Source organism: Vipera ursinii (genome assembly GCF_947247035.1).
Source record: "Vipera ursinii genome assembly, chromosome: Z".
Lineage (NCBI taxonomy): Eukaryota > Metazoa > Chordata > Lepidosauria > Squamata > Viperidae > Vipera > Vipera ursinii.
Window position 1 is genome coordinate 73,471,680 of NC_139517.1, and position 24,702 is coordinate 73,496,381.

The 24,702-nt window shown below is 39.6% G+C and overlaps 1 protein-coding gene across 1 annotated transcript in view; it reads right to left on the bottom strand.

The window, feature by feature from the left end:
• ULK4 (unc-51 like kinase 4) overlaps positions 1-24,702 on the bottom strand; it is a 179,011-nt gene that overhangs the window by 40,927 nt on the left and 113,382 nt on the right. Inside the window, exon 32 of the mRNA XM_083379010.1 lies at positions 18,399-18,504. Coding sequence (XP_083235136.1) covers positions 18,399-18,504 — 106 coding nt within the window. The remainder of the gene's footprint in view (positions 1-18,398; positions 18,505-24,702) is intronic.

Genomic DNA, 24,702 nt, shown 5'->3' on the forward strand with positions numbered 1-24,702 from the left:
CTACCATATACAAATAAAATATTGCAAGATTTAGTCACAATAACAAAAATAGAAAAGGTGTTTTACCCCTTAGGTCAGCAAAATATACATGATGATAAGGAAGAAGTCTTTTTAAAAAGGAAGATAGAGCTGACAGGGGAAATTTCAGAACTTGAGAGACAAAAAATGAAAAGAGAAATTGAGGGAGAGGGAAAGTGGGAGTTGCTTAAGGAATATAAATGGATGGAATTCCCCCCTCCCCCCCAAAAAATACCCTATCTAAATTGTCTTCCTCATTCCAAGCAACCTTTACAAAAACAGAAAGAAAATTTCTGGGCAATTTAATTACCTTGGCCTGGAAAACTATTTGGCAAAGAAAGCAAGCAAGAGTTAGACTTAAAAAACAGAAGACTTGACCTATCAGAGGGGACATTATATGATTAAATATGTTTGAATATGATTAAAAGAATGGATGAACCCTACATATAATTAAAGTTCTATAATGAAAGTTTAGTTTAGTTTAGCTTATTAGACTTATATACCGCCCTTCTCCCGTAGGACTCAGGGCGGTTCACAAGGTTTTTTAAAAGAAACAGTACCACAATTACAAAATTTAAAACAATTAAAATGATTATATTAAGCCTTGAATATAAAAATCCTAATTAAAAACCAATTAAAACCCCAATTAATACCCTCAGTCCAGGCCAGAAAGCTCAAAGAGCCAGGTCTTCAGGTCCCGGCGGAATGAACGGAGGTAAGGGGCAGTCCTAAGCTCTACAAGCAGCTGGTTCCAAAGGACCGGTGCACCCACAGAGAAGGCCCTCCCCCTGGGTATTGTCCGCCGGCAATCTTTTACCAGCGGTACCCTGAGAAGACCCTCCCTGTGGGAGCGCACAGGACGAAGGGAACTTGATGCCGGCAGCAGGTGCTCCCTCAAAGATATGATTTAGAATTAAAATAGCATTTTTAAAAAATATGGGAAATAAGAAAATAAGAGGATGGCTGGTATGAATAAAATTCTTAGCTATATAAACGTAATTTAATATTGAGAAAATCATAACTGACAAAGATATTTTAAATATTGATATAGGAAATCAAACTTTAATCAAGAGCATGAAAAACAGGATATTGATTTACACATTGATATTATTGTTATTTGTATAATATTAATAAAATATGATGAGGATGTTTATCTATGAAGCGGATTATCTAGACCCGTACCAATCGGGTTTCAGGCCCGGGCACAGCACGGAGACGGCATTGGTCGCGCTGGTGAATGATCTCTGGAGGGCTCGGGACAGGGGATATTCCTCTGTTCTAGTCCTATTAGACCTCTCGGCGGCTTTCGATACCATCGACCATGGTATCTTGCTGCGGCGTCTCAGGGGATTGGGAGTGGGAGGCACAGTTTTACAGTGGTTCTCCTCCTATCTCCGGGGACGTTCGCAGTCGGTGTTGGCAGGAGGACAGAGGTCGACCGCGAGGTCTCTCATTTGTGGAGTTCCTCAGGGGTCGGTCCTCTCGCCTCTCCTGTTCAACATCTATATGAAACCGCTGGGTGAGATCATTCGTGGCTTTGGAGTTGGGTATCATCAGTACGCTGATGATACCCAACTTTTCCTTTCGACCCCAAACCACCCCAGTGATGCCCTCAACGTGATGTCCCGGTGCCTGGAGGCGGTTCGGGTCTGGATGGGGAGGAACAGACTCCAGCTCAACCCCGACAAGACTGAGTGGCTTTGCATACCTTCATCCCGGGTTTATTCGGATGTTCCACCTTTGGCTATGGGGGGTGAACTATTACCCCCCGTAGATAGGGCTCGCAACTTGGGTGTCCTCCTAGATTCACGGCTCACCCTGGAAGACCATATAGGAGCTGTGACTAGGGGGGCCTTCGCCCAGGTTCGCCTGGTGCGCCAGTTGCGGCCCTATCTTAGCCGGGATGATTTGTGCACGGTCACTCATGCGCTCGTGTCCTCTCGTCTAGACTACTGCAACGCTCTCTACATGGGGCTGCCCTTGAGGACCACCCGGAAGCTCCAACTGGTACAGAATGCAGCCGCGAGAGTTGTGTTGGGAGTCTCCCGATACTCCCACGTTACACCGCTGCTCCGTGAGCTGCATTGGTTGCCAGTTGTCTTCCGGGTGAGATTCAAGGTACTGGTAACAGTGTTTAAAGCCCTTCATGGCATGGGGCCGGAGTACCTTAGGGAACATCTGCTGCCGGCATCAAGCTCCCTGCGCCCTGTGCGTTCCCACAGAGAGGGCCTCCTCAGGGTGCCACCGATCAGAGAATGTCGATTGGTGGTCCCCAGGGGGAGATCCTTCTCTGTGGGCGCTCCGGAGCTGTGGAATCAGCTACCGGTAGAGCTCCGGATGGCGCCCGATCTTCGCTCCTTTCGTCGCGATCTCAAGACGTTTCTGTTTGTTCAAGCCGGCCTAGCCTGATGGGGATTGGTGGGGTTTTTATTCTTGTGTTTTAATTTTAACTTGGTGTTTTAGAATTTGATTCCAATTGTTTTAATATGGGCAATTATTTAATCTTGTTTTAACGTTTGTATTTAGTATTTTATTCTGCCCTGTGAACCGCCCTGAGTCCTCAGGGAGAAGGGCGGTATATAAATATTATTAAATTAAAATTAAAATTATATTTAACTTTGTATGCATCAATACTAGCAAGAACTTTAACTGTGTAATGTGGGGAAAGTGGAAAAAATAAGGGGAAGGAGGATCAGGGAAAAAACACTGGGTTGTGCAGTACTGAACAGATTTATATTGAAGAAGTTAATGTTAAATATGTGAACCCAGACAAGTTGTTTACTAAGCACCACAGACTGTAATTGTTAAAAATCAATAAAAGATTTTTTTTAAAAAAAGATCACGCCAGACAAATCTTATTCCATTCTTTGACAAGGTGACAAAATTAGTAGACCAGAGGAATACTGTGGATATAATTTAAGTGGATTTCAGTACGGCATTTGATAAAGTAGACCACAACGTACTACTTGATAAGATAGAAAAACATGGGTTAGACAGCATCACCAACAGGTGGATTTGTAACTGGCTGACCAACTGCACTCAGCGTGTAATCCTCAATGGAACTGCATCTACATGGAGAAAAATATGCAGTGGAGTACCCCAAGGCTTTGTTTTAGGCCCAGTGCTCTTCAGGATCCTCATCAATGATTTTGATGAGGGGATAGATGGAGAACTCATCACATTTGCAGATGACACCAAGTTGGCAGGAATAGTCAACACTCCGGAAGATTGGCTTAAGATACAGAAGGATCTTGACAGACTTGAACATTGGGTGCTATCTAATAAAATGAAATTCAATGGTGAAAAATGTAAGTTCTACATTTAGGCAAGAAAAACCAAATGCACAGGTACAATATACTATAGGTGGTACCTCACTCAATGGTAGTAACTGTAGGAGGGATCTTGCAGTCCTAGTGGACAGTCATTTAAATATGAGCCAGCAGTGTACTGCAGCTGCCAAAAAAGCCAACACAGTGTTAGGCTGCATTAAGAGAGGAATAAAATCAAGATCACATGAAGTGTTAATACCACTTTATAATGCCTTGGTAAGGCCACACTTGGAATACTGCATCCAGTTTTGGTCACCACAAAATTAAAAAGATGTTGAGACTCTAGAAAGAAAGCAAAGAAGAGCAACAAAAATGATTAGGGGACTGAAGGCTAAAACATATAAAGAACTGTTGCTGAAATTGATTATGTCTAGATCACAGGTCGGCAACCCGCGGCTCCGGAGCCGCATGCGGCTCTTTGAGCCGTCTCTTGCGGCTCCCAGCCGCCCGGTGCGCATGCACCTCTTCCAACGGGCAGTGGTGCGCGCGCACCTCTCCAAATGGAGAGTGGCACCACCGGTTTGGAGAGGTGCGCGCGCACCTCCCCAAACCTTTGGAGAGGTGTGCGCGTACCTCCGCGCAAATGGGCAGCGGTGCCGCTCTTTCAGGAAGCTGCCGCAGCCCGTCTGCGAAGCTGCCGAAAACGGCAGCTTTGCAGACGGGCCGCAGCAGCTTCCTCAAAGAGCGGCGCCCCTGCCCATTCCGACAGGTGCGCGCGCACCTCTCCGAACGACCGGAGTTGCGCGCGCACCTCCGCGCGAACGGGCAGCGGTGCCGCTCTTTGAGGAAGCTGCCGCTTTCGGCAGCTTCCTCAAAGAGCGGCACCGCTGCCCGTTCGCGCGGAGGTACGCGTGCACCTCCCCAAAGGTTTGGGGAGGTGCGCGTGCACCTCCGGTCATTCGGAGAGGTGCGCGCGCACCTCTCGGAATGGGCAGGGGCGCCGCTCTTTGAGGAAGCTGCCACAGCCCGTCTGCGAAGCTGCCGAAAGCGGCAGCTTCGCAGACGGGCCGCGGCAGCTTCCTCAAAGAGTGGCACCGCTGCCCGTTCGCGCGGAGGTACGCGTGCACCTCCCGGAATGGGCAGGGGCGCCGCTCTTTGAGGAGGCTGCCGCGGCCCGTCTGCAAAGCTGCCGAAAGCGGCAGCTTTGCAGACGGGCCATCGCCGTCGGGCAACCGGGAACCGGTTCCATCTCATTTTTTTAAAAATGGTAGCCGCGTGCGTCCGTGCATGCGCAAAAAACCTTTTTGCGCATGCGCATGCATGGACACACGCACGCGGCTCCCACTTTTTTTAATTTGTGATGGAACCGGTTCCCAGTGGCTCTTTTCCTTTTTTAGGTTGCCGACCCCTGGTCTAGATTAATGAAAAGAAGGAATAGAGATGACATGATAACAGCGTCCCAATATGTCAGGGATTGCCACAAAGAAAAGGGAGTCAAGCTATTCTCCAAAGCACCTGAAGGCAGGACAAGAAGCAACAGATGGAAACTAATCAAGGAGAGAAGCCACCTAGAACTAAAAAGAAATTTCCTGACAGAAAAATTAATCAGTGTAACAACTTGCCTCCAAAAGTTGTGAATGAAAAACTGATTAAGAAATTGTATAACTTTTTATTGAATTTGAAAATGGGTGATGAACAAGTGAAAGAAACAATGATAACATGGGCAAATTTTTTTGGATATAATATAGAATTAGAGAAATGGTGAAATCTTTGAAAGAAACTAAAAATTGACAATGGCAACTTTGTATAAAGAAAACTTATATAAAATATTTTATTGATGGCATCTTCCACCTGTTAGATTAGCAAAAATATTTAAAAATATGTCTAGTAAATGCTAGAAATCCTGGTACATATTACCACCTGTAGTGGACATGTGTTAAAGCAAAAAAAAAATGGACAAAAATACATACTTGGTTAGAAAAGATGTTAGGGAAACATGTAGATTTTAAACATGAACTTTTTTATTAGGCATAATTCCAGAAAAAAATTGATAAACAAAGTGTATATTTAACATTACATGCAGCAGCGAGGATTGTATTTGCTTAGCACTGGAAAAATGAAAAAAATTGGATGAAGAGATAATTGGATGAAGAGATAATCAAGAAAATACTGGACTGGTGCTGAAATGGATAGACTTACACAGAGAATCAAAGAAAAAGAAGACACAGAATATTTTCAGACATGGAACTTATTTTATCAATGGCTGGAAAAACAGGATAGAAAGTAAGAACTTGGTAACTTGTATTACTAAGCAAAACAAATCAACCCAGACAACATGTTGTTCATTAAGCACTAATGAATTGTAATAATAGAAAATTAATAAAATACTTTAAAAAAACCAATGTTGTTGAATTCAACAATAAAATCGAATTGCCTCCATTTGTACATGTTTTTCTTGACAGTTGGAGTTCAAACATTTTGGAAATAGTTTTGTATCCATTTCTAGCCTGGTGAGCATCAACAATTGTTTTTCAAAGATCCTCAGAAATTTCCTTTGCTCCAGCCATGATACATTTCAAATACCTGTTCTGTCAAGATTAAATTTTGATTGTGAATACCTACAAATAAGGTAGAATTTCCCCCATTCACACCTGATTATCTTATTTCCCTTTAACTAATAATCCTAAAGGTTCATATACTTTTATCACATACAAATATGTAGCTTGGTGTCATTTTCATCAATAAATAAATGTTTTTGACTCATTTCTTTAATTTGGTCCTCTTTACCTGGCTTTAGGATTTGCACATAAAGCAGATCACATTTTAGATTATATTTATGCAGACATATTGAAAATTCAAGAATCTACAATTTTTAAACACCACTATTTGTTACACATTATTTTTTTTATTGAAAAGTTTTAAAATACAATTTTCCTTTAAAAAAACCCCCTTCCCCCTCCCTCCTCCCCCCCTACCTCCCCTCCTCCCCCCTCCCTCCTCCCCCCCCCTACCTCCCCCCTCCCCCCCTACTTCCCAGAGCTGAATACAAGGTATATATATATATATATATAAAAAAAAGCAAACCTAAGCAACCATATACTAACAACTATAAATTCTAAAATCCATCACTCTCTAGCTTATATAGGATAAAACAAACCTTAACAATATTAAATATATGTATAAAAAAAACTAGAATAAGAAAAGGACACTCTCTAGCTTATATAGAATGGAACAAACCTTAATAATATTAAATATATATTAAAGACAAAAAAAAAGGGAAAAAGAAGAAAAAACCCCTTCTCAACCCTATACTTATCCTAAATAAACTCCATCCATTTTATCCATTCCATGATATAACATTCTTACAAATAATTTTCCAAATTAACCAAGGATCCCAAATCAAAAAACTTTAAAGTCAACTCTTCTGTAATCGGCCGTTCCTCTTCCAGTACCACAATCCAAAAAAGCTCACCCTTTCCACAGAACCACCAAATATAAAAATATATTGCGTCTACACCCAAATCTTTTCCCCCCTCCCCTACATGACTACTTGACTATATCGTGAAAGTTCCATAGACTTCTGCAATTCCTGCTACTTTCTCTTCTTAGATCGTTTTGCAGCAGCACATTATTGATAATTGAAATCAATCTCCAGAAGTAAATTAAAGACTATTATACTTTCAAAATGATACGCTAACAGAGGTTTATATTATCATTTTCTTTATATATTACTTTTATTTCTTTATAATTTTGGATCCTTTAATTCCCAGGATACCAGAATGACATGAGCAAAATGAAACATCCTGAATTATTTTTTGTTCATTTTGCTGTTTTTCTCAATTGAAAACCAATAGTTAAATAAACTTACTGAACTTCTCATGAGATCTACAACTTTCTAAAGAAAGCATAACAGAACGAAAACAATATACAGTTATGGACACAGTTGCTACAAGCATTAATTTTGGCTTGGCAAGCTCAACAGCAAATGCAAGAGGGCTTCACAGAATGAGAAAATGGAGGGGGGGAAATCTTTTATTTTCTAGTGAGTAAACTTTGAATCGTAACAATAATTTAAAATTCAATCAACTAGAACAATTCTATCTTTAAAAAAATCAAACCTATGTAAGTATCATTTCTCTAAATCTATCTATATGTTGAGCCTAATGCAAACCCTTTGTTGAAAAATGTGGTTCAAATCTCCTTAAAGAAAATGGCATATGTTTATTAGAAACTAATTAAGAAACTGTGCTCTAAATAGTACATATTTAATTTCTAACCCTTTGCCAGTTTATTGTGCATGAATATTATATTTCAGGATAGCACTTACAAGGTAAAACAGGATGTTCCATCCAGGAGACATTTTGCCTACATCATAATACAACTAAGCATGCTGTTGGCATGTGATGACAAGAAATCAAAAATTTCAAGCCGTTCATTTATCTGAAAAAGTGCATTATTCAATGTTTTGACCCTCCTTAGATGAAAAGTCTAGACCAACAAACATGCACTTTAGACTCAAGTCTTTACTTTGATTAAAAAACCCAAGCTACTATGCTTCCCATTAATTATAAATGCAAAACATTAAATAGTGATTTTTTTCTGGATAACAAAATATATTTGATAAATTTTTAGTTTCCTTTCCATAGAAAATAATCTAAAATCAACTAAATTTCCAGGACTTTTTAGCCTATAAAAAGTAACACATGTCAAAATTACAGTGAAAACATGGATTTTTTTTCTTTTAAAGAGACTATCAATATCTTTTAATTTTTTGTAGAATTAGAAATAATTTTCAAGGAGAATTTACTCTTTGTGGACAAAGAATTTTGCCAAATTTTACATGATTATGTTCAAAAGATTTGATTGTTATTAAAAAGCCACCAAACCAAATATTGGAATGGTTGATGACAAATGCTGCCAAGTAAGTGGCCAGTGCTAAATGATAAAAGAAATCTATGTTTTGCAATGTTTCTTTTTTTAAAGAAAACATTTTTTCTTTAATGGAATACTGTTACAGTTTTCATTTTATTCCTTTTGATTTCTGTATCAGAATAATGAAAAGAATCATTTCCATTTGCAGCACTGATGCCAATGAAATAATCCTCACATGTGTTTTGAAACTTCTGGCTTAAGGGACAAAATGGATGCACTAAGCCTTGAGACTCAAGACACTAGTTATACCTCAAATGTCTATTGGGACCACTTCTGAAAGAGGTACAATTTCGGAATATAACTGAAATTATTCTCAAAAATAAGACTGTTATTCTTGAGTAAAGCAATAGAAAATTATGTAATGTTTTGTTAAAAATTATATTTATATGCTTGCTTCAGTCATTTTCCAAATAGTGATAGATAAAACATTATCTAAAGAGACAACAGGCCAGCCTTCTGAATCTAATCACAGCCAATCACATTTGGCCAAATAAAGTATTCTATTCTGTTCTGTTCTGTCCTTTCTATCCCACCACACGTTTATACATTTTTGCCTTCAATCTCCATAAATCAAAATCACTGTTGCCTATTTTGTTATTTGAATTCCCCTATTTCTAGAATGTGGTTACTAGCACTTAGAGTACTCTGAATAAATAACAGTGTAAACAGATATACGGTAGTTAGATGCACTACTTTCCACAAAATAAAGCCACATACTGGGTCTATAATTACAGTAATGCCTCTACTCTTCAGAATCTGTCATCAGTTTTCTTTGCACCAAATCAAATTTACCAAGCCAACATAAACAATCCAGTAAACCGATGTCTATCAAATGTACATTTGCAAACTATCTGAAGATTCTTTGCACTATGACTTACAAGTTCGCTATGATTATGCTGCTCCACTTGTTGGAAATTCTGTTACTTCACTTTGCTAATTTGTGATATGAAATTTCTCATCTTTTTACCAATTTGGACTTGAAGAGAGATATTTATCCTATGCAATTGTGTCCAGGAGACATAATATAGAAATATTGCACACTTATTTTGTTCTCCATACTGGAAAAAAAAGGAAGCGAAACATACTCTTTTGATGTGCAGCAACTGATCAGCTCAGAATACCTATGCCATCTAGTGTTTAAAAATGCCGTAGCTGAAAGTCAAGAAAAAGCAATTTAGTTGGTTGGCTGCAGAAAAAAAGGCAATCCGTTTAATTATAAGTTTTTTAGTTATCTGGAAACAAAGATAGTTTGGAGCTACAAAATGGAGCAGAGGTCCTTGTCTCAGTTATAGTAAATACCCCAAATCTTGTAGTGTAAGAATTCTGACTATTTTTGTCTGAGACATCAAAGGTGGATTTGAAGAAAGAGAACACTGATGAAAGAGCCCATATATATTTAGTTAGGTATAAACCAACTTCTAAGTGGGACTTACCTCTGTAAAGACAACTATATGATGTGGGCAAAGAGAAGGATTCTCTTGTCATCGCCTATTAGTTTACTTTTCTTTCTGAACTAACAAAGAACAACAAAGGTAACTTCTTCTTCTAGATAGATACGTAGATGGCAGAGTGACAGACTATAAATCCTGTGAATTAGATTACTGCAAAGAATACTTTTTTAAGTTCCTAAAGCCTCAATATAAGGTAAGACATTTTAAATGCAACCTTATGCACCATATATGAGAATGATACATATATGAGGATGATATGGAGTGAAACCAAATATTTTATATAATTTGTTAGAGACTTAATTTTATTAACGTAAACAATTCTATAATTTTTAAATTAACCCACGAGGAATAACTGGTAATAAATATGGTGCATTCAATTGACCAATTTAACACTTTAATACTCTTGCATCTATTTCTCCCTACTTATCAACTGTTAAAAAAATAAAAGTAATTCCAAATCTTTATATGCCGATATATAAAGCTACAGATTTAAATATTTATTACATTTTAAATAAAAAATATTTTCCATTCAAATTCTTCAACTAAAGGTTAGTGCTTTCAGTGATTATTCCCAATTAATTTATTTTCCAGTTACATTGGTCTACAAATTTTGGGAAATTATTGACTTTCGAAAAAAAATGTGTTAATTCTTACATATTTTGTTTAAATGAATTAGAAAATAGATGATAAAGGTGCTGGTTGCCTAACGTTTTCATGATATTTTACAGTAAAGATTTATACACAGGTGAGTATATTTGCCTACAAGGGAAGGAGGTGTCTAATGTTTATGATGCCTCTAGCTTCTCAACATATTTTTTATTTTTGTTTTATTTTAATTCCATTTATATCCCGCCCTTCTCCGAAGACTCAGGGCGGCTTACAAGCTTAGCAGTAGCCTTCATTCTATGTATATGCCTGCATACACCCCCCAAGCGGCATTATTACAAAGTCAGCTTAATTGCCCCCAACAATCTGGGTCCTCATTTTACCTACCTCGGGAGGATAGAAGGCTGAGTCAACCTTGAGCCTGGTGGGACTCGAACCTGCACTAATTGCAGGCAGCTGGTGTTACTTAAGGAGGCATTAGCCCACTGCTCCACCAACGAACAATGAAAATGGTACCACATGGAACTGTATAAATTTATCTTCACTTTGAGACTAAAGATTATTACTTAACTGTAATTTATTGTTCTTTTATTGCAAGGTATATTTGTCTTGGTCAGATCTAAACATCATACAGTTACATCTGGCGGCTTGTGAAAATGTCATTGCCTAACATTTCTGAGGAACAGTTGCATATTTTCCCTTCAGAAGCCAACATGCTTCAAAATTCTGTAAACAATGCAGATAACTTCTGCTACATTTGTGGCAAGGTTAAATTTGCATCTCAAAAGTGCAGTATGACAGCAGTGGTAAAAAAGGCATACCACCTATATCTTGGATGCAAAATAGGGGATCAGGAAAAGAGTTGGGCCCCTTTCTTGTTGCATTACATGTGCAACTTATCTGTGTCATTGGCTAAACAAGAAGAAAAAGTCCATGCCTTTCCCAGTCTCAATGGTGTGGAGGGAATCCACCAATCATAGTAGTGACTGCTATTTTTGCATTGTTCCCCCAATTGCAAAAGGGACCTCAGGAAAGAAGTGGTCTATGGAATATCCAAACATCCCATCTGCACTAAGTTCTGTTCCCCATGGTGAGGACTTGCCAGTTAGAGATCCACCAGAATCCTACTCTCTACACTCAGATGATGATAAAGACGATGAGCAGGATGCAACTTATCTAGGGCTATAGATGTCAGCAGACCCAAACTTCAGCTCACCATAGATTCCTCCTGAACCACATCTAATTTCACAGAGTGAACTAAATGACCTGGTCAGGGATTTGGAATTGCCTAAGACTAAAGCAGAGCTCCAGATTACAACAGTGGAACCTCTTGCAGAGTGATATCACTCTAAATGATGTCAAAAACCAATAAATGAATGGAAAGTTATGTTATTGGTATCAATAAAAAGACAATTTTATAATGATTGGTGTGGTTCTCATTGCTATATCAGTTTTTGCAGAAAAGCTATAGAGCATAATCACATATCCCTCTCATAATTTTGAATTATTTTGATGCAATTTTGACCTGAAGCTGAAAACTGGAGCCAATTAATACTCAGGATTTAATTTTCTTTTATTAGTGACACAATTCTGGTAAAATTAAGCTACTTTCATTTCCGAGGCTTTTTCCTTGTAGACCAGTGTTATTACTTCAAGACAGGTTTTTGTGCCTTTGAGTAAGTCTTGCTTCCTAGCTACTTGATAAGCCTATACAGATTTTTTTTGGCAACAATATTGGAAGTAATTTGCCACTGCCATTATCTTTTAGGCCTGAGAGAGTTTAACCCTAAGTCGCCCAGGTGGGACTAGAAAACATGGTCTCCCAATTGTACCCTTAACCACTACAATAAATTGTTTCTTCCAGGACATGGTACATGTCAGTTCCCCTTAATCAATTAAATAACCCTATTCATCTTTGCCCCCTGCCATTCATTAACTGAAAATAAATCAGCTAGATTTGAAATAAGATAATTTAATATGAGCACTACCTAGTCAGCCTACGCAGATATCTTTCTTCAACAAAACTTGTTTCATAACATAATGTTACTACTGTCTGTAAATTACTATTTTTAAAAAGATACTGAAATGTAAAAGAACATATTTTTCTGGTCTAGCATACATCTAGAGGAAATCTAGAAGATATAGAAGCTTGTACTGTTCCTAAAATAAATCACTGTGACTGTCCCTCAAACATAATTAAATCAAATGTGAGTTGATAATTATCAAACTCAGTGGATGAACTTAGGCCAGCCATGTTTTCTCAATCTAACTACTCAAGACATGACATGGATATGGAGTCATATACACTACTGTACAGGTAATCCCCGAGTTATGAGCATTTACTTAACGCTCGTTCAAAGTTATGTGATGAGTGCCCCTAGTGCAGGGGTCGGCAACCTAAAAAAGAAAAAGAGCCACTGGGAACCGGTTCCATCACAAATTAAAAAAAGAGGGAGCCGCGTTCGTGTGTCCATGCACGCACATGCGCAAAAAGGTTTTTTGCGCATGCGCGGACGCACGCGGCTGCCATTTTTTAAAAAATGAGATGGAACCGGTTCCCGGTTGCCCGACGGCGACGGCCCGTCTGCAAAGCTGCCGCTTTCGGCAGCTTTGCAGACGGGCCGTGGCAGCTTCCTCAAAGAGCGGCGCCCCTGCCCATTCCGAGAGGTGCGCGCGCACCTCTCCGAACGACCGGAGGTGCGCGCGTACCTCCGCGCGAATGGGCAGCGGTGCCGCTCTTTGAGGAAGCTGCCGCGGCCCGTCTGTGAAGCTGCCGAAAGCGGCAGCTTAGCAGACGGGCCGCGGCAGCTTCCTCAAAGAGCGGCACCCCTGCCCATTCCGAGAGGTGCGCGCGCACCTCTCCGAACGACTGGAGTTGCGCGCGCACCTCCGTGCGAAGGGGCAGCGGCGCCGCTCTTTGAGGAAGCTGCCGAAAGCAGTTTGTACTTTTTCTGCCCAGGACCTCGTATCTACAGTTATTCGACTACTTGAAAGTCCTTCTATTGTAATTAGAGCAAAAGCTTTTTTGGTGTTACTGCAAATTTTAAGTAATAATAAAGAGATGCTACTCCTGAGTTGCCAAGCAAGGTACAAGATTCACAAATATATTCAAAACTTGTTATCTGTTTCTTATAACTACCTACCAGTGACTGATATTGACTGAGAAATTTTTTCTTACTCCTCCAGGCCGAATTTTTCAGCTGTGCAATGTTTTCGACTTCTTGCAAGCACAGCCCATTTCAAATCACCCCACAGCATTTTCATGAGATTAGATTAGAGCTTTTACTTAGCCATTCCGGAACCATCCACTTCTATTATTTTTTTCTCTTCAGTCATTTCTTAGTGGATTTATGGCAATGTTTAGAGTTTGTAAACTGTCATGTTGCAAGGCCAACTTTTAGCTGAGCTTCAGTCTTCTGACAGATTGTCTGATATTACCTTCAAGCATCCTCTGTACAATGAAGGATTTTTAGTGGATTCTATGATGGTGAGCTGTTTAAGTTCTGATGCAAACAATAAAATTTCCACCACTATATTTTATATTGGTATTACAGTTCTCCTCATAAAAAGCTATCTTCAGTTTTCACCAAAAATGTCTTCTGGTATTGTGGCCAAATTACTCTTTTTTTGTCTTGTCTGTCTAGACTCTAGACTCTAAAGCATTTTGTTCCAGAAGTAGCAATCTTTGCCTATGTGCATGAGCAAACTTTAGTTTTGACCCGATGTTTTCTCTCAACAGCAAAATTTTCCTTGTGGAGCACCTCCCATGTAGATTTAATTTGTACTGCTTCTTTCTAAAGCACTTTGAAATCAATTGTAGTTAGGATTATCTTTGGGATAATATGATAGGGTCATGGTAATTATTTGGGATCATGTGATTAATTTCTAGAGACATCTTTAAATATTGTACATTCTGCTCTTCAGCTGAACATGTTGGGACAATCTGGCCTAAGCATACTGGCAATTGTTGGGAATCACCATTTATAGATTATCTTCTTGAGAGATTACTTGTCCAATTTTAAAATCCTTTTCCAGATTCATAGGCATCCATGCTCATATTCCTAAACAGTCACAGATATATTCCCAGATTCATATGAATTTACTTTCTGAGGGCTTTAGAGAACTGTTTCGATCTAGATATGGTGATACCACACATTTCAACAACAAAGAACAAACCAAAATAAATGTCTGAGATTTAAATAAGACATATTCTTTCCAGTACCTAATTTGGTCACCTGATTCTAATTTTGGATTCTTGACATAGTTATGTGTTTTTTAATTAAGCTATACATAATTTTTCCACATACAAAATTTGCATTTTTAAAATTACACAGTGGCCTACAAAATGAAAATGCTGTATGATATTTGTTACATTATATCCACTTTATCTATCAATATTGCTGACATGAATAACAAATATCTGTATGTTGAAATCCGTTGAGAAAACAAAAATTCAATGGGATGTACTTATTTCCCACAGTGTGAATAAAAGTGGATATCGTGTTACTCTCATCATCATTTTAACAGAACCCATAGACTTATAATTGGAAAACAAACTGTGTTCTCTTTTCCGTCAAAAACTTTAGTTTGTTCAAAGAAAGTTAAAACACAAAACACCAAAATATTTTAAAAAGGACAAAAGAAAAAAAACACAACAAAAAAGACATTAAAAAGAAAAGGTGTTAACAAACTATTATTATAATAAACTTGTAGAAAATTTACCACAGCTTTAATCACAAATCATCCCAAATATTAACCCTAATTGTTTCTGGATCAAATATCCATGTTTGTTTCTTCACCTCTTATCACTTGTGTTCTGTGTTCTCTAATTTGCTTCCAGCACATTTCTTGATAATAAAAAAGTAAACAAAAAACTTCCCAGATTCTAAGTTGGAGAACAGGGTAAATAAATTCAGTATGAACTGCAGAGCTGAGTGAGGAACATCTCTGTGGGATTCCATTTATTTCTACGCTTGCATGATATTAACCTGCCAACACCTTTTTTTCACAGTGTATAAATGGAATGTTCTCTGATGTAAAGAATAAAAATCTCTGCTTTAAAAATTCTATTCCTTCCAACAGATCTAGAGGGCAAATTATATATCTGGGAAGTACCAAAGCAGGACTATTTTGATTGTAAGATGAAACAAGAAAATCTATGGAACTCTTTGGACAAAGAAAATAGAAATGGAGTAGCAATACCACCATGAATTAGTAGCTTGTAAATTTTCTTTACAAAATATTTTTTCCAAATGATTGTGCTTCTTTATAACTAAATGTAATTTGTAGAAGGGAGTTTTTCTTATTGCCTCAAGAGCAACCAACAGTTTCTATTAATTACCAAGATCAAAATTATCTAGGTACTATACTTAAGAATCAATATTAAAAACAAAATTATTCAAGTTTTATATTCCTAATGTTATCAAACCACCTAGAGGCCCTTTTTATATCTAAAGGGAGGTAAAAGTTTTCCCTGTCCAGTCATGTCTGCATCTTCATTTCTTGATTGAGGGAGCCAGTGTTGTCTAAAAATACTTCTGTGGTCTTGTGGCCAGCATGACTATATGCCAAGGTGCATGGAATACCGTTGCCTTCCCATCAAAGTGGTATCTATTAATTTATTTGCGTTTTCATGCTTTCAAACTGCTAGGTGGGCTGGAGCTGGGGCAAGCAATGGGAGCTCACTCTGCTGCGCAGCACTCAAGTCTCAAACCTGGACTAGCAGCTTTCCAGTTGACAAACTCAGCATCGTTAACCACGGAATTCAATTATCTTTCTAACATCCAATTATCACAACCAGATCATGAAAAGCCGAAAGCAAAAGTTCACTAATCAAGCAGGAGATCCAAGTTGACTATTGCCCCATAATTGAATGTCTTATCATTATAAGTCTCCAAACACAATTCAGATCTATCAGATAACAACTGTATCCTGGATAATTCAAGTAATTAAAATGTTATCTGGTGGGACCAAGCAAGGCTTATTCTGCTACAGTGCACTCCTTTTAAAATATAATACTCCAAAGATAAGTTTTGCCTCACCCTGCTGGCCTTTTGCAAAGCATTAAATACTTGGCCGTGCTATCAAACCAGGGGCCCAGATAGTGTGGATGAACCTGTAGTATGGTTATACAGATTGCACAGTATTTGCTTATTATGAGCTGATGTTCTATGCTGTTTTAACTTATTTATTTATTTATTTACTGGTTGCCTTTTACTTTGTTTTTATTTGTTAGTTAAACAACTGGCTATCTAGAGTCATGTACATGAGATGGACGCCCATATATATTTACTAAATAACTACATAAATAGCGATAATATTCCAACAGTATAGTTCTTCTCATAAAGTACTGGCTCAATCATTTTATTTTATGAGGAAGAAGAAAATAATGAAAATAAGAAAATAATGGGAAACTATTTCCCCTTCCTATGACCAGCTGAACTGGAGACCCCTCCTCACAATGGCTATCAAAACCAACTACCTTATACGAAAAAAATAAGAGTAAGTAATCAGCTCTGGTACTGATATTATAATCATGTTTTCCTTTCTTATCTGATTTTCTTTTCCTATTATCTTGTGTTTATTTATATAGTAAACCTGAATGTGGGGGCCTTCTGTTTTTTAATTATTGATTAAGCTCCTTTAAGAAGGCTTCAAGTTGAAGGACAATCATTAATGCTTAAATTAATAAAATTTGGATGGAATAGTAAATAGTAAATGGCTTCAACTTAGAGATTACATATTTTACATAATTGTAACTTATAAATATTAATGTATAATTACTATATTAATGTATAATTTACCAAGTAAATAATATATGTGATTGTAATTAACACATTATTATTGTAAGTTTGTACATAGAATGGCATGTTAGAGATACAAGATTGAGTATTAAAAATTATATTTCACTTTTCTACTATGATAAAAGCTAGTTATTTCTTGCTGACTTATGAGCGATTCTTCTATTTCACAAGCAAGATATGCAATGAAAACAGTATTTGAAACTTGCAGAATTGTATTGCAAGTGAGAATATATAGCTTTCCATCAGTTCTGTTGACCAAACAAAACATATAACCATATATCTTCTTTTTCTTTCAGAACAATATATCAATACCGCTTCCCTTGGCACTGGTACCTGAAGATATCCCTAAAGCAGGGGTAGGCAACCTTGGTTCTTTTTATGACTCGTGGACTTCAACTTCCAGAATTCTGGGAGTTGAAGTCCACGAGTCATAAAAGAGCCAAGGTTGCCTACACCTGCCCTAAAAATGATGCTCAGTCTCTTTCACTAGTGTTTCTCAAGAAGAGGACCAGAGAGTAGAACATTCCTCTAAGGACCTTAACTTGAATGTCCTTCTGAGTAGGAATTAATGCCAATATTTTCTTTTGGTGTCTTACCTGATTTGGTGATGACTGCTAGGCTTTCCTAGCCAATCTAACTATGCAGCAATTAAATATAGTCCAAGCCTTTCTCTGAAGTTTAGAGATGGAGATGAGAATAGATGTACTGCAAGTGACCATCTCCACTCAGTTCTACAACTATATGTAGTCCTAATTTAGTGACTGTTCATTTAGCAACCATTCAAAAGTGTTGATAGCAGTGAATGAAATTTATAGCTGTATGCTGAGGTCATCACAGCATCCCTGTGGTCATGTGATCATGATTGCAACCAGCACATAATTCTGATTGTCACAGAATCCCAATCACCATTTGCGACCTTCCTTCTAGCTTTCCAAAATGGGAAACTGGCAGGAAGTTGTATGGTAGTCATATGACATAATTGATCAGATGCGATTTGCTTAACAGCCAGAATTGCCATTTTAAGTTGACATGGCACTTTTTGCTTTATGACAGCATCACTTAGTGATAGTTTTTAATCCCAATTATAGTTGTTAAGGAGGATTATCTGCAGCTAAAAGAAAAACTGCCTATCATATTTGCTAGAGTGCAACAAATGTAACAACTAGAAATACTAAACTCTGATGTGAGACAATTTCTTCTACAAAGTTTTCTTTAAAATTATGAATAGTATTCATAATCAAGTTTACCAAATTTATTACAGAACAAGAACAAAGAATTGTACAGAAGAATAGTGAACATAAGATGATAAAATTACATACCTTGTTCATAAAGTAATGCCATGTTCACATTTTTATACGATACCAAATAATTTATGACTACAACTGCGCTCTGTACTGTATTTCCCAACAGTGCACCCTGATGCTCCTGTAATTAAATACATTTTAAGAAAAAAAGTTATTTCAGGTATAAACTAGGTCAACTCATTTCAAAGAAGGCCCCTCTGAGGCAATCTCAGAATCCTAAATAAAACCAATGAAGAAAGAATGAGATGGTTTTCATAGTTGCAAGATAACTAGGACTCAATAAAGAAACTGGATACACATTTTACTTTTAAGTGCTTACCATTTTAACTAAATTAGGGTCAGGCTAATCCTACATTACAGCAGGAGACAACAGCTGATCTCCATTAAGTTTCTAGGTTCAAATATTTGTCCTTCTCTTATCATTTCTCTAGCCCCTAGGTCTGCAACCCGCAGCTCCGGAGCCACATGCGGCTCTTTCAGCTGTCTCCTGCGGCTCCCGGTCCTCTGACATGTGCAGTCCAAAAAAAAAAAAAAAAGTGGGACTAAAAAAGTTCAACCAATCAATTCAAATATGCAGGGTAGGTGCATATCTCGCCTTGGCTCTACTCTTCAGTCAAACCCTGTTCTGCGCATGCGTGCATGTACGCGTATGCGCACATAATTTTTGCGGCTCCCAGTTTTTCCTTTTGTGAGGGAACCGGTTCCAAGTGGCTCTTTCACTATTTCAGGTTGCTGACCCCTGCTCTAGCCCATTAACAGCAAAAGCAAACAAATAAACTATCAGTGAACTTAACATTAATTTTAAGAATATCAATAGCCACGGAGGCTCTGGACCGAGTTGTACCCTTGCGGCCTCTGACCCGGCGCAGATCCCAGCGAGCCCCATGGTTCACCGAGGAGCTCCGGGAGATGAAGCGTCGGAGACGGGGCCTAGAGAGCCGTTGGAGGGCCAGTCGATCCGAATCCGACCGATTGCGACTAAGAATCCTCACCAGGTCTTATCTCGCTGCGATAAGGGTGGCAAAATCCAACTACTTTTCCACCCTCATCGCGTCCGCAGATAATCGCCCGGCTGCCTTGTTCAGGGTGACTCGCTCCCTATTAAACCAAGAGGTGAGGGAGGAACCCTTGCAGGGTCGAGCCGAGGAATTTGGTCAATATCTGCTGGATAAAATCGCTCGGATTCGAACTGGTCTGGACTCCAACTGGGCTGAGATGGAAGAACAAGACATGGACAGTCTTGTCGACGTCATCTGGGAAGAATTTGATCCTGTAACTCCTAAGGAAGTGGACAGGATTATGAGAAGGTTGAGCTCCTCCACATGCTTACTGGACCCGTGCCCTTCCTGGCTGGCCTATGCAGCTCGAGAGGCGACACGAGGCTGGTTCCTAGCGGTCATCTCTGCTTCTCTGAGTGAGGGTCACTTCCCCAACGCCTTGAAGGAGGCGGTGGTGAGACCTCTCCTCAAGAAGCCCACCTTGGACCCATCCTCTTTGAATAACTTTCGTCCAGTCTCCAATCTTCGCTTCCTTGCGAAGGTTGTTGAGAGCGTGGTGGCGCACCAACTTCCTCAGATCCTGGATGAAGCGGTTTATCTAGACCCGTACCAATCGGGTTTCAGGCCGGGCTACAGCACGGAGACGGCATTGGTCGCTCTGATGAATGATCTCTGGAGAGCCCGGGACAGGGGCCATTCCTCTGTCCTAGTCTTATTAGACCTCTCGGCGGCTTTCGATACCATCGACCATGGTATCTTGCTGCGACGCCTCAGGGGACTGGGAGTGGGAGGCACGGTTCTGCGTTGGTTCTCCTCCTTTCTCCAGGGTCGCTCGCAGTCGGTGCTGACAGGGGGACAGAGGTCGACCCCGAGGCCTCTCGCTTGCGGAGTCCCTCAGGGGTCGGTCCTCTCGCCTCTCCTGTTCAACATCTACATGAAACCGCTGGGTGAGATCATTCGCAGTTTTGGAGTAGGGTACCATCAGTATGCTGATGACACCCAGCTTTTTATCTCAACTCCTAACAATATCAGTGATGCCCTAGACGTGATGTCCCGCTGCCTGAAAGCGGTCCGGGAATGGATGGGGAGAAACAGGCTTCAACTGAACCCGGACAAGACTGAATGGCTGTACGTACCGGCAAGCCAGGAGATTCAGAACGTCCCACTGCTTAACATTGGGGACAAGTTACTTCCCCCTGCTGATAGGGCCCGCAACCTGGGTGTCCTCCTAGACTCGCAGCTCTCCCTGGAAGACCACATTGGAGCTGTGACCAAGGGGGCCTTCTCCCGGGTTCGACTAGTTCGCCAACTACGGCCTTATCTAGACCTGGATTCCTTACGTACAGTCACCCATGCCCTTGTGACATCTCGCCTGGACTATTGTAACGCTCTCTACATGGGGCTGCCCTTGAGATCCACTCGGAAGCTTCAACTGGTGCAAAGTGCGGCGGCACGGACACTCTTGGGAGCCTCCCGATACTCCCATATCACACCTCTCCTCCGTGCGCTGCACTGGCTTCCGGTTGCCTTCCGTGTGAAGTTCAAGGTGCTAACAATGACATTCAAAGCCCTACATGGCATGGGTCCGGACTACCTACGGGAGCACCTTCTGCCGATGTCAGCACCCCACCGTCCTGTGCGCTCCCACAGAGAGGGCCTCCTCAGGGTGCCACCGCTCAAGGAATGTCGGCTGGTGGCCCCCAGGGGGAGGGCATTCTCAGTGGGTGCGCCAGCCCTCTGGAACACCTTACCTACCGAAATCCGGATGGCCCCTGACCTCCGTACCTTCCGTCGCGACTTAAAAACTTTTTTGTTCCAGCAGGCTGGCCTGGCATGATAACGTTAATTGGGGTCCCAGTTTGTGTTCATTAGTGTTTCTTATTATTTTATTGTTCGGTCTGTATACTTCGTCCTTCCTCTGTACACCGCCCCGAGTCCCTCGGGAGAAGGGCGGTTTATAAAAACTAATAAATAAATAAATAAATAAATACAGAGTGTAAAAAATAATTGCTATTGTTTTATGTAATATTCTCACAGACAATACAATTTACCAAACTTCCTTGCAGTTTTGATCTGCTCACATTACAAACTCAGATCTTGTGAAAATTTGATAGCATTCCTTGGTAACTATAATTAAGCTTTTGATTATTAGATCTTGCCAAGAAATGGAACACAATATGGCTAGTATCTGTGTCAGAATATCTACTTTTGGGGGGTAGGGAAGCTCTCCCCAAGAGAGCTGGGGGGGAACCCTCCCCAAGATGGCTGCTATAGGGTGAGAATTTTTCTTTCTCTTACCCACGATCTGTTGTGTTTGCTGCCAGAGCTAGCTCATTGGCAGCCCTGCCCCCTGGATTTGAATGGGGGCACTTAGGAATGACCCAAGAAAACTTTTGGACCACCGTGGACCCACCCAGAAGGGGGAATCTTGAAGATTGCAACTTCTTGTGGGAATAACTGGAGAATCAAGTGACTTTTAAATTTCTTCCTACTGGCAGAGCATTTTCATTAGCAAACTTGACACTTTCAACATCACTTTTTGAAGTTTGGTTTTTGTTTTTATCTTTAAATGTTAATTGGCTGGCTGAATGCTGATTTATTTCAACCCCCTGTGGACTTTACCTGCTCTTTCTGCTTTCTCTTTGATTTATTTGGTTGCTCTTATTAATTTCTGTATTTTCATATGAAAACACAGCATGCATTTCTGGATGGCGAAAATTGCTATATTTTGGCTATATTTTACTGAATATTCACTGTAGGGAATCTGTATTTTATTAACTTGGATCAAAACAGTCAGAAGCTATCCTTATTTCTTTATTATCTACTTCACTGAGTAACAACATATCAGATTACAGAAAAGGAGGTGGCTGATACTGGGGGGACGGTGGGGAGACTGCTCAGCAACATGCAATCTCTAGTCAAATTTGTTTCTCAAAGGTGATGATGAACTCATAAAGTCTATGAAAAACATTTTGAAGAAACCAACTCTAAATATTTTAAACTCACAAAAGGAATCTGTTTTTAAAATAGCAGATGAATTGGAAAACAATATAGACCCAGAAACAACAAAGACTGTGGAAAATCAAAGCCAAGAGTGTGACTTTCCAGCAATAAAGTGGCCAGGAAGAAACAGATCTGGAAATAACAGAGCCAACTTTATACATCTTACTGAAGCTCAGTCCTGTGTTTTCATACAGTAAAGGATTTATGCCTCTAATTTCTGATTTAGAAAGAATGTTGGCTGCAACTGAAGCAGGTCATCATCCTGTGAGCTGTCCATCCTCTGAACAGAAGAGAAAAGCCCCAAAGCCATGTCTCAAGTTAGGCAAATACACAGTGTGGCAAAGTGAGAACTAAATTACTTCTGCTAAGATAACATTGTTCCAATTTATAAGCAGATCAAGTAGTTGCAAGGCTTTTGACTTTAAAAAAGTACTGGAAGGTAGTATTATTCAGCAAATATCTGAGTTGGGTTACTCTCGGTTGTGCTACTGTTCTGTTTTGTTCCACATGCAATCATGAGCATATTCAAATGATTGTTACATAAACTAGATGTACTATTAGGGCATGTTTGGATACTGATTCTCTAAATGAAATCAAAAGAATATCAACTACAATCAAATTATAGAGGAAAATATGGACTATATCAAGCACAGATTACAAAGCTGTCTGACTAAATAAAAGTAACACTAACAACAAGCTGACATTTCATTTTTTACTCTCAGCTGAGATACTATTTTTTTTAATTTCAGCTAGGATTTTGTTTTCCTTTCCAAATTTTATTCACCTGACATTTTTTAATACATCTGTGGGCTTCAAACTATATCAAGAGGGCAACATCAAAATTAACTACAGAAGGGACCAAAAAGAGGACTCAGAACTCCAAGAACTCCTGACAATGTAAACAATTAACCAGCTGAATGGCTTGACTTCAGAGGTGTGGGTGTCCCATCACTGGAGGTTTTTGAGAGTCCTTTGTTCAAAATAGTATAGGTCCCTTCAACGCTGTTACTCTATTATTCTAGAAGACTTAACATCTAAAAATAGAAAATTCAGTTTACATTTTCTTTTTAAAAAATCTTCTAAATTTTGAGAATTATGAAAATAAATTTCTAGAACTTTTTTTAAAAAAAATTGGGGGGGGGGGAATCCTTTGACAAGGTGGCCCTGTGTTCCAACTGAGAGATGGCACAGCTGATAGGTGGCCCAGCAGCCCAACTGAGAAGGCCCAGCCAACCTACTCTGGCGGCGGAGCGGAGGCAGTGAGGTGCAAGGAAGCCACTGAGTAGAGGTGAAATGAAGATAGGTGGCCGCAGACCAGTGGCTGAGAGCAGCATGGTGGGCCCTGAGCAGCAGCTGTGCAGAGGTAAGTGGTAGAGGAGCGGAATACCCAGAACAGGCCAACTGAGCAGCAGCAGTGCAGAGTTAAGTATGACAGCAAGTTGGAGTGTCCACAGCTGGAGCTGAGAGCAGTGCAGCAGAGCAGATAAGCATCAACTAAGCACACAGATCAACACATCATACCTGAAAACCCCAGCAATGGCCAGGCAACAAAAAGAAAATCAATACACCCAAATTGAACACAACAGGGAACAAACAACTTTTGAAAAAATTGACTCTATATATGAACTTAAAAAGGAAGACTGATGGAAACATGTCACTTTTAGAAGAAAAGAACAACCAAGAGCAAAGCCCCTTCTATCTACCCTAGCCCACTCCAGTGAAGCCCCTCTGGATCTGAACAATTGCTGTTATAGCCTCCCCATGGAAGAAAGTACGCAAACACCTATAAAAGAGTAGTCATCAATAGTTTCTAAAATGGAGACATAACCCAGTATCTCTGTGACAGGAAGAATAGTATCCGAGACTTTCCTACGAAAAAAAAGACAAATATTGGTGATAGAAGATTCAATTCTTTGGGAACAGAAATTATAGTCTGCAGACTGAACAGTCAATCTAGGGAGGTATGTTGTCTCCCTGAATGAAAATCAAAGACGTAACTGAAAAACTTACTAAAAATAAGCAATCCCCTTTCTTCTCCCACACATGGGGAGCAATGACACAATGAATCTAAAAAAAAATAAACAAAAGATTACGAACAGCTAGGGAAGAAAGTTAAAGAATTAGAAACTCAAGTGGTGCTTTCATCTATACTTCCAACAAAAGGCTAAAATCCAATGAGAAAGCAAAGGCTTTTAGAAACAAACCATTGGCCTAAAATTGGTATTGTCAAGAGAACTTTAGTTTCCTAGACAATGGCCTGCATTGCCTACATGAAGGACTACTGGCAAGGGATGGAGCGAACTTCACAAGAATTGTAA